Source organism: Ursus maritimus, unplaced genomic scaffold (assembly GCF_017311325.1).
Source record: "Ursus maritimus isolate PB19 unplaced genomic scaffold, ASM1731132v1 scaffold_1, whole genome shotgun sequence".
Classification (NCBI taxonomy): Eukaryota; Metazoa; Chordata; class Mammalia; order Carnivora; family Ursidae; genus Ursus; species Ursus maritimus.
Genome location: NW_024423343.1, coordinates 42,042,790 through 42,053,637, shown reverse-complemented (window position 1 = coordinate 42,053,637; position 10,848 = coordinate 42,042,790). Strand labels below are relative to the sequence as shown.

At 41.3% G+C, this 10,848-nt stretch overlaps 1 protein-coding gene across 3 annotated transcripts in view; it reads left to right on the top strand.

Annotated features, from left to right (window-relative positions):
• Positions 1-5,513, top strand: part of MYO1B (myosin IB) — a 175,766-nt gene extending 170,253 nt beyond the window's left edge. For all 3 annotated transcript variants that reach the window (XM_040642629.1, XM_040642635.1, XM_040642630.1), the window contains one exon: positions 4,190-5,513. In XM_040642629.1, the coding sequence (XP_040498563.1) occupies positions 4,190-4,313 (124 nt within the window). In that variant the 3' untranslated portion in view covers positions 4,314-5,513. The remainder of the gene's footprint in view (positions 1-4,189) is intronic.
• Positions 5,514-10,848: the final 5,335 nt, after the last annotated feature.

Sequence of the window (10,848 nt, the reverse complement as noted above, 5' to 3'; positions counted from 1 at the left end):
TGGAGAGACAGGCAGAGACCTGGCCATGTAGAGCTGGGGAACCGAGGTAAGGAGTTGAGATTTTACTGGATGATGGAATGCCGTTACAGGTTTTAAGTAAGGGGGAGCTTGATCCGATTTGTGATTTTCAAAGATTGCTTTGGCTGCAGTATGGAAAATAGCTCTAGGGAGGCAAGAGTGGAAGCAGAAGAAAGTTAGCTTCTCTGAGCTGTCTAGGATGATGTGGCTTAGGCTAGGGTGTGAGTGGGAGGTAGTGAGAAGTAGTCAGATTCCAAATGTAATTTGGAGGAAAACAAGAGGACTTATTAACAGATTAGATGCTAGGTTTGGGGCCTGAGCCCAAATGGTGGTACCATTGACTGCAACAGATGACACCGAAGAAAGAGTGGTTTGGGGGTGGCCAGGGCGGGGTGAAGTCAAGAGTGCTGTTTTGAATATGTTATATTTGCGATGCCTTTTTTTCACATATAGATAGTAGAGTTCTAGAATAAGCTTTGCATCTTGACTATTGTGCTAAGACTGCTGTGTATAAATTTGAAAGTTTGCTTTTTTTTACTTCACAGTAGGGCTCTAATTATAGAGACCGACCACTTCCGTGCAGTTTGGAGCATCCCCCCTCGTGCTAACTCTATCGATATGAGACCTTTTGAATGAATTTGAGTTACTATGCTGATCGATACTTGATGGGTTGCTTTACTTTTCAGGAGATTATTTACTACCTGCTTAGATACTTCTTTGCGTGTATCGAAAGAATTTACATAACCGGCTTGCTCAAGAAATGATTTTATTTTCTCATTAAGATTTTTCCAGCCTATTCTATTTCACTTCTTTCTAAAAGCCTTTCTGAAATAAGTTCATACCCATTCTTACCCCTCCGTAAGCCAGACTAATCCTCCTTAATGTTTTGGGATTTACGAAACCTTAGGTCCATCATCTGTCCTCATTGTACATTAAGGATGATATTGAGGTTGGTGGGAGGGTGACCTTCATGTATCCTCTCCATTGGAAATTGCAATTTGGAGTAAATAACGTTTCTTGTCGTTGGGTCTTTTCTCTGTAGGGAAAAAAAAATATAATGGCTAGTTGGGCTCCAGTCACTTAAGATTTAACCTGTTAGGGCCCGTTAGAACTTTAACCTCCCTTTAGCGGAAATGTTTCAGAGCAGGGCTTCTGTTTTGGTGGAACTAGTGATCCCCCCCGGCCCTGGGAAGATTCTCTGTGTTCCAGAGGCAGGAGCTCCTTGGTATATGGATGAAGCAGCCCCCTGGCTGGCTCCCCACGTTAACGAGGCTGTCTTGACAGAGAAAGTCACGTCAACATCCAGGCCACAAAGGATTGCTACTTTTAAGCATTTCTCAAGCTGGTATTCGGAGAACACTGCCCCTGCCGTGGAGGAAGTACCCGCTGGTGGAAATGTATAATCCTTCTTTACTACAGCTCTTCCCAGATGAGCTGTCCTGGCGAGCATCATGAGTCTCCTGAGGGGCTGGCCGGGAGAGCGCGAGCTGTGTCTCTCATACGTCATCAACCACAGAGCCCGTCCCGTGGTTCTGGCGGTTTGTGTGTGAGGCACGTGATTATGGGAGAGTTCGCTCGTGGGTGGCAGAGACCCTGCCTTGTCGCAGAGAAGGGGGGTACGATGTTCTGGATGTGCAGTCAACATGCTTGTGTGCGTGCAGGTTGGCAGGGTGGCCGTGTAAGAAAACAAAGCGTTTAAACTGGTCCATAACACCTGTCTTTCTCCAATTCCTGATTGTTAGTTGGTTTCATAGAAACAAAGTAGCCGGTGGAACCCCGGTAGCACTGGTGGGCCCCTGCCCAGTGAGCAAGGGAGCTACGGGGCAGAGAAAGGGCCGGGGAACCTGCTTCATAACCTCGAGAGCTCATAAGCAGGGATTATGCACCTCCTTGGAGAGAGACCATTTTAAATTTAAACAAAATTTGACAAAGTCATGGGCAGGGATGCCCGTGATGTATTTTTTTTTCACTCTCAGTGGCTTGAATCCATTTCACTGCCAGCTCTACAGATGAGTATTATAGACAGTGTTCATTTGAGTGACCGAAACCTTCCTCAGTGCGTCCTTCTCAGAAGTAGAAGTAATTATTTTAACAAACCCAATCCCCGTAGTCGTTCTGGATAAACTGGATGTAGATTTCCAGGAGGTGAGTCAAAGTCCTATTTACTCCTTAGGGCAGTTTTAACCTGCTTTGTAATTCACTGTCCTTCAACTCCCAAGCTTTTCAGTCCGTAAATAGATTGCATTTTAAGAATGACCTTAAATAAAATGTGTCATATTTCTAAAAGATTTCTAAAAATGAAGTCCTGAACGTATTGGAAAAAACCAAAGTGAATTTGTTCTATTAAACATTTTAAATACATGAATATGTATGTACATGCATACACACCCACAGATACATCATTTTAGTGTATACAGTTGTTTTTGTGAATATTTCAAATCAAATCCTCTCAATTCTTTTCACTGTGAAGTTCTGACTGGTATTGGTGCTGTGAAAGTTTGCATTCAACATTATTGTTTGCTGGAGCATGATTCTCTGAGTACTGTGTCCTTCCTGTGGGCCATGCTTCGATTTTCTCTTCTATGAAATAGAGATAAATAACATTACTTGCCTCATAGGATTATTTCAAAGTTGCAATAATATATGTAGCTTACTAGGAGCAGTGCAGTGCATGGCAAATACTCAGGACATCTTCTCTATTATTGTTTCTGGAGTGAATTGAACTCATGATTCGTGAACATGAAGACAGCCACTGCTGAAGTTATGGGGAAAAGAGCTCCCTATACTTTTATTATACCAAAGTAGTATTTGAATATTAAAATGTCAAAATACCTGATTTTTTAAAATGTGCGTATTGGCATTAGACTCGAAAGGTGCTTTCTTTCTTTGAGGCACGTAGATATAAGTATATATATTGATGATATGATTTTGGAACTATAGCTCTTTCTTTTCAGTGCTTTCAACTTGAAAACAAACAGCCCATTTAGAAGCTCAGAAGTACTATCCTGTTAAACCAACTGATAAATCAGGACCTTATGTGTCACATTTCAGTCCAGTAGATGTTTGCAGAGCACGGGCTCCGTAGACCTTGACACTGAGACTAATGTGCACAGAACAGAGCTGTTTTGATGTTTGTGTACTTGTGGTGGAGCCAGTGAACATGTGATCTGTCACATCACTGTTAGAGTGATTCAGCTAGCTATATGCCAGCAACGCAGGAAATGGTTCCCTGAGAAGCATACTGGAAATGTGGTAACATTGTATTAACTCTTACGGTGGAGAAAGAGCACTAGCTTTGGGATCGGAGAGTCTGGGTTCTGGACCAGCCATACCACTCTCCTGCCTCTGCAGGGATGCCATCCTTGCAAGCAGGGACTTCACTGGATATGTCCGGGTATCCCCCGCAGCACCCAGCCCAGGAGGAAGGCAGTATGTTTGTGGTAGGAAAGTGTGACAAATAAGCTTGTGGACAAGCACTTGATCCCTGATGGTCTGTGAAAGGAAAGATTTGGACTAGAATATGGTTTCCCCCAGTGTACCACACATACTACTGGTAGGGTAAGAGGCGGCTTTGGGTGTATGCTGATAGATTTTGTAAATTTTATAATATATATAGGGGCAGATCAAACTTGTGATTTTATTATTATTATTGTTATTCCATAGGTCACAGCTATTTTGAAATATATTTATTTATGGTAGAAACAACTATTAGTATAGTATATGGATATGAAAAATATTGTTTAGAAAATAGGTGAGTAACCAGTGTTTGGAAATCATAGTCTGGAGGGTCTCTAGACCCCTTTCCAGAAATTTTTCATTTCATTTTCTGAAATTGTTCGTTTCATTTTCTGAAATTGTTGATAATGTAATAGGACCATCCCCCAGTTTATATTTTTGCTATGCAAAAATGGAGAAAAATGGGAAAATAACATGTTGGGCTTTCCATTTGGAACATGGAAATAATTCTTAGCCCTTCTCACCTTACTGGAAAATGGTGGGTTTAATGAACTTCAGTTTCCTTGGGGCTGAGTGGGGACTGCAGGAAGTGCTGATGGGAAGTGGGACTACTCGTCGAGGTCAATAGCCATTAAGAAACAAAAGCTTGTGTTAGTGTCATCGTCCACAGTCATGTGTGTACTTTTCTTTAATTCGTCCCATTCTCTTCTTCTAGGTTCCTTGTGCAGTTCAGACAAGATAAAGTATGTGTGAAGTTTATTCAGGGCAACCAGAAAAATGGGAGTGTCCCAACGTGCAAACGAAAAAACAACCGTCTCCTGGAAGTCGCTGTTCCTTAACTGGCCCCTCCTCTCTGCTTTCATGGACTTGTTTCCTTGTAATAGTGCAATTTTGTTTTGTTTTGTTTGGGGTTCATTGTATGTTTGGGAATTGCCAAAGGCTAATACTGTTAGAGACCCTTGGCAAAATAAAAAAAAATATTTGACTAATCAATTTTTATTATTGGAATAGTTTTAACCCTTAAAATACACAGTCTGTCCTGGGACAGGATTATAGAAACTAACAGCATCTGTGCTATGTCATACGTGTTCTTTGTTTAGCTGTCATGTTAGATCTGTGTACCCGCAATCAGCCTATTACTCATGTATCATTACTATTCCTAAGTAGAGAAAATGGTCCCAAGAGAGAATTGCATTCATTCATTAAATATTTATTGAGTGCCTCCTCTTTGCTAGGCACTCCGCTGGGTGGCATGAGAACTGACTAGGAAGCCTTTTGTTTTTCAAGCCGTGGCATTCTGGCTGGCCTGAGCTGTCTTGACTAGGGCTGAAAGAGGTTGAAGATGTTGAAACCCAAACAGTAACTATTGCTGGTGGACAACATTATTCCGCATCCCCTAGTGGGATCTTAACCAATACACTTCAAGAAGGGCTGGTCCTAGGAAGTAGAAATATATGACTGGGTAAAATGCCTCTACGTGTGGTTTCTATTTGAAAAGAGAAAACTGACGTTTCAATAGGACTTTTAATTTGTTCAGCTCTTGTCATTGCTTTTAACAGTACAAAACAGAGTCAATCTTATTGTAGAAAAAGTGGCAGAAGTAGTCCAGTAAGATTATATTTTCCTGTTTCTGGTAAACCTCATATATGATCCTACGTAGGCTAATATTTGCAGAGTGTTGTTTTCACCCAAATTTGAGTAAATATTTTAAACAGCTAATACAGTCAAGAGCTGAAAGCCTTTCAGATAATGGCAAGCATTCTGTACGACGTGCAATAAATATCCAAGATCCTTTTTGAAGGTTTTATTTAATATACATTTTGTATGAGAGAGGTGATTGGTACAGGGTGCATATTTTAGTCAAGGATCAAAATTGTTTATGTTAATTTGCAGGACTTTTTTTTTTCCCCCCAAATTTACAATAAGGATTCATTTTGAAAACTACATTTTAAACTTTGGAATCAAATTGTTTCTTATTTGGGAGGATAATGTATATACATTGGTATGTTGAATAATAAAACTGTTCTAATTTGGTGCCATTTCCTGGATCACAACTGTATTTTTATATTTCAAGCTATGTTCTCATGTTATGTGTCAATGTCATATCGCACTGAAAGGCTTTACCAAACATTATATGTTTTCTGTGTAATTGAATTTCGGTGACCTTTTATAAACCAGAAACATTCACTGAAAGTATTTTGGGGGGGACTTTCTTTTAATTTTTGTACTTTAGAAAATCGCTCCCATAAAGAAATTCTCAGAAGCCTTTGTGTTTATTGGCGCAGGTAGAGGATAGCATTACTTTCTCTCAGTCTTCCGCACCTTGTACCTAGAGTGGTAGACTGATAGTTCCTGAAATAGGTGAGTAGAAATTTGGAACTGAGAGGTGTTTTTTAAAAACGTTTGAAAGTATATGTAATACATTTACACTGTTCAGTGTGCAAGTGAGTATGAACAGAAATACAGTGCAAATTCTCCATCCCGTCACTCCCCCAGCTGCTCAGTTCCCGTGCACCCCCCACATTAGCCATTGTTTTTACTTGCTTTTGCACGGCTTTTTGCATATGCTTCCAAAACAAAATAAAAATATAGATTCTTATCTCCTGCTTTAGTAGACAAAAGCTAATACTCTATAGACTTTGTTCTTTACTTTGTCGTTTTTGCTTTTTGTTCTTTACTGTGGCACAGTCTTCTGGTATATGGGTACGTTTATCCAGTCCCCTCCTGATTGTCACCGGGTTGTTTCCCAAATGGAAGTTTAAGTCCAGGATGAGAGGCCCAATATTCTGCGGGTCTGCTTGTTCAGTTTCCCAAATACCATCTCTGCAGATTGTTCACTACGGTGATTAGCAGCAATAGCAGTTAGCAGCAATAGCAGTTAGCAACAATAGCAGTTAGCAACAATAGCAGTTAGCAACAATAGCAGTTAGCGGCAGTACATTTCCCAGAGTTTCCAGTCGAGAAGCCATTTAATCTCAGACTTTGTGGTAGGTGTTCTGCAAGGATTTAAAAATATCTCTACAAAGTAGTTTGAAATGACAGTGTTTTTGCACATAATCCATCACTTCTAGTCTTGTCATTGAAATACTCAATAATTTTTGGTCATGAAATTCATTCTAGGTGGGTTGTGACTTGACTTGAACAAGTTTTTCCAAACCTTAGCAAGAAAGCTTCCCTATGCACCAAGATGAAATGTGCATCCTCCGGAATTTCCTAAACCAAGCTCGCCAGCTGGGGAGAGCGTCCTCGAATGGTACAGACTGGAAGTGAGAGTTCCTCATGTTTTCAATACATGTAGTGATACCTCCTTTTTTTTTTTTTTAATTTAAATTCAATTACTTAACGTATAGTTTTATTATTAGTTTCAGAGGCAGAGGTCAGTGATTCGGCAGTTTTATATAACACCCAGTGCTCATTGCATCACGTGCCCTCCTTAATACTCGTCACCCAGTCACCCCATCCCCCCATCTCCCCATCCCCTCCCTGCCTCTTTTTTTTTCCTCCGTAGGGAGCAAGAGCTAATGCTTAAGGTAAATATAATTGCTGTGAGCAATTATTTTGAGATTTTCAGCTCAGAGACAGAATATTAAACCCTGACTTGATCATGAGATTAGAGTGGGGTCGAAAATCACAAGAAAAGCTTGTTTTAAAACTTAACCAAACAACCATACAAATACCCCTTCCCAACTGAATCAAGAATCTCCAGGACAGAGTTTGAAAATAGGCACTTACAAGAAAATCACCAGGTGTGTTAAGTATGTTAAGGTTTGAGACCCACCAGGGAAAATAGAGCCGCTCGTAGCTACGCAGCCGTGTGTCTTAACGAGTCCTCTGGGAGGTGATTCCGATGCGGCCCTCGGGCGTCAGAACTGGCCTAGAGCGTCTCACGCGGTGCGGGCCGGTCCTGCCAGTGCTGCCCACCCGCCCCCCGCCCCCCGTGCCCAACGAGCGTTACTGATCAACTGTGGCGTTGCCCTATTATAATGGGTGAGCAACCAATCTTTCCTTATCTTTGAATTCCGGTCACTGTGCTGCAATAGAGAATGAAAGTAGGGGCTGCACTCCACATTCCCTGTGTGCTCTGGCCTGGCCACACGGCCCTAACTTGTTCTCGGCCACCACTTCGTTGCCCGGCCCCTGGAGCGGCTTATAGGCCTAGAGAGATGTGCTTGAAAAAAATAAGCAGGTAATGAGTACTAGATATCAGACCATGGTCGTTACTAAGTTTACAGTGTGGGTGACATGCTACCCTTGACTTTGACTTCCACATACCACGGGGCAAGAAAGAACATGGGAAGTGACTCTCTAATAGACTGGTTACGGTTTTGGGTTCCCCATTCTTGGAACGGTAACTTGGACCCGGTACTTGGATGTCAAACCTTCAGCTCGAGTTTGAATACCTTTTCTCATACCCCAAGGGTTGTCGGGTATTTCTGTGATAGCAAAGCACCAGGGCCAAGAGTTCTGAGAACCAGAGGCATCTCCTCAGGAGGGAGGATTTGGCTGAAATCTGGGAGGATGAACGGTTTTATGATGCCATCTCAATTAGCATGCTGAGTGAGAACTGTCAAATTCCTGTAATTAAGTATAATTATGGTAATTAGAATATGGTTCAGAATTCTTAGTCTAAGTATGGTAGACAGCAACATCTTTTATATGCTGTTTTTCGCAGAATAGGTAAGACGTTTAGGTTCTAAAGTTCTCCAACCACAAGCACTCTTTAAAATGGTATATACAGCTGGGGAAGGATTTTGTAAATTCCTAACATGTTTATTAGGTTTTTACGAGAAGGCATTCTAGTAAGAGCCTTTTGTTTTTAAGCTGGGTATTGGTTTTCTGCTAACGAGTGCAGCACTCACATTCACTCAAACCGTTAGGTGCAGGGGGTAAAAAGGAAGAGAAGGAAGGACAGTCATTTTGCTCTTCTTTCCTCCTGGTGGGAAGAAAGCCTGTAAGTTTTCACTGTCCACTTGAAGCTGTAATGCTGAGAAGTTATGTCATCCTTGGAGGGGCTGTTTCTTTGGATCTCCCTGTAATGATTCCATTGCATGCTGGCCATTCTCAGCTTCTGGTTCTCGAAACCTCAGGAAACCACGGCCTTGACAAGCTGGCACTTGCTTTCTGGTCTCATCAGCTTCTATTTCAATAGCGACTCGGTGGAAAATTAATTGTTTTTGAGTTGGTTTCCTGCAAATCTTGGAATAGTTTGCCTCCTCCTCTCTGGTTTGAAGATCATTTTCAAAATCTGGAGTTAATCACAGTTACAGCATAAACCACAATCTCTTCCTCATTAACTTTTTTTTGCTGCCATGGTGGTCAGATGTCCTCTGCTCAGCTCCATAAAATCCAAAAATCTAACTTTGTAACCAAGGAAAACAGTGTCAGCTTCTCAGCATTTAAGGAGGAAACTGGGAACAGAATTTAATTCCATATTCGCCCAAAGGCCTGGCAGTACTGAGTGACAGAAGCAGATCAACCAGCCACCTTATTTTCACTTAAAAAATGTTCTTTTGTCCAGTTTTTAAATATAATGGACATGCTACATTGTATTAATTCTAAATGGATAACATAATGATTCCATATATGTGCATATTGTGAACCGACTGCCACAAGTTTAGTTAACATCCGCCACCTCATATAATTCTTGTGATGAGAGTGTTGAGGATTACTCTCGAGGTCATTCACTTATTTTATACTCACCCCAACTTCCCTTTTCTCTTTTCTCCTTTCTTCCTTTCTCTCACTAATTAGTAGATCTGGCATATTTTCTTTAAAAACATGTACTTTTTAATGACATACACAAATAAATGTACACATACCAGAAACATACCAATCAGTTTTTACAAAGTGAACACATCCATGTACCTAACACCCAAAACAAAAACCCCTTTGTCCACCTCCGTCACAAGTCCCCACGGAAGTAACTTTCTCTCGTTTTCTGGTACCATATATTTATTTTGCTCTTTTTTGTTTTGGGTTTTGTTTTTTGTTTTTGTGTTTTGTTTGTTTTTGCTTCATATAGATGAAATCCTGCTATATATGCTCTTCTGGCCTTTCCCACTCAGCACTGTAACTGAAACTCACTCACGTTGTTGCTTGAAGCTGAAGTTTGTTCTGTCTGTACGATACGCAGTGTGGGGAGACGGCAGTTTTGTAATCCATTTTACTGCTGATGGGCATTTGGCTACGCTGCCTAGCGCTGCTGCCGGCGCTCTTGGACACATCTGTCCGTGAATATCCGTCCGCACATCTGCTGCATATATACCTAGAAATAAAGCTGCCGGGTCACGGGGGAAGCCCATGTTCGCTTTCAGTAGCTCGCATCAGGCTGACTTCCACAGGAACTAGCAGCAGCCGCGGGGCTGGCATTTGCTCTACACCCTTGCCCCACCTGGTATCATCAGTCTTTTTTAAATCTTGGTCCCTCTGATGGACCTTAGCTTTAATTTGCATTTTCCCGATGGTCACGAGCTCAAATACCTTTTCTGTATTGGCAGTTTGCACTCCATCTTTTGTGACGTCCCTGTTCAAGTAGTTGGCCTTTTTTTTTTTTTTTTCCTGTTAGGATTGTCTTTTCTTTTTGGCTTGTAGTTATATTTTGGATACGAGACCTTTTATCAGATACACGATGGCGTGTGTCTCCGCACGGTCTGCGGTGACCGTTTACTCCCTTACCAGTGCTTTGGATGAACACGCGCTCCATTTCGGTGCCTCCCGTTTTACCAGTCTTTTGCGTTAGGGTTCATACTTCTTGTTTCCTGTTGAAGAAATATTTGTTGCTCAAGGTTGTGAAGGTATTTTTGGTTTCTTTCAGAAGCTTTATTGTCCTGCCTTTCATATTTAGCTCTTTAGTCTACTAGAATTGATTTTTTTTTTTTGAATGGTGTGAAGTAGGAAGTCAAGATTTTTTCCCCGTGTGGATAGCCAGTGTACCTGCAACACGTTATTAAAAAGGCCACCCTTGCCCACTGCCCTGTTTTTAGATTCTCTATTCTATTAAACTGATTATCATTGTGTCAGTACTAGCCCGTGTCAGTTACTGCAGCTCTAGGACTTGTTGGCATGGTCATTTCGAAGTGAAATTCGTAACTCAGGGGTCCTATACTCTTGTGAAAGCAGGGAGTAAAGCATTAAGACTAATAAATACACATTCAGGTATTTGGAGTAGTGATAGTTCATCGGAGTCCTGAAAATACGAACCTGAAGTCAGCCCTTTTCTCTAGCCGCTGGGCTTTGGGCATGGGGGTTCCTAACGGCATCATGTGGGGAGAATATTAAATGTTTCCTTAAAGTAAGTTAACTTCTAATTTTACATGCTATTTTGGTTTTCCATTGACGTAGAAGTTTCTATCCATATTATTAATTATCCCCACT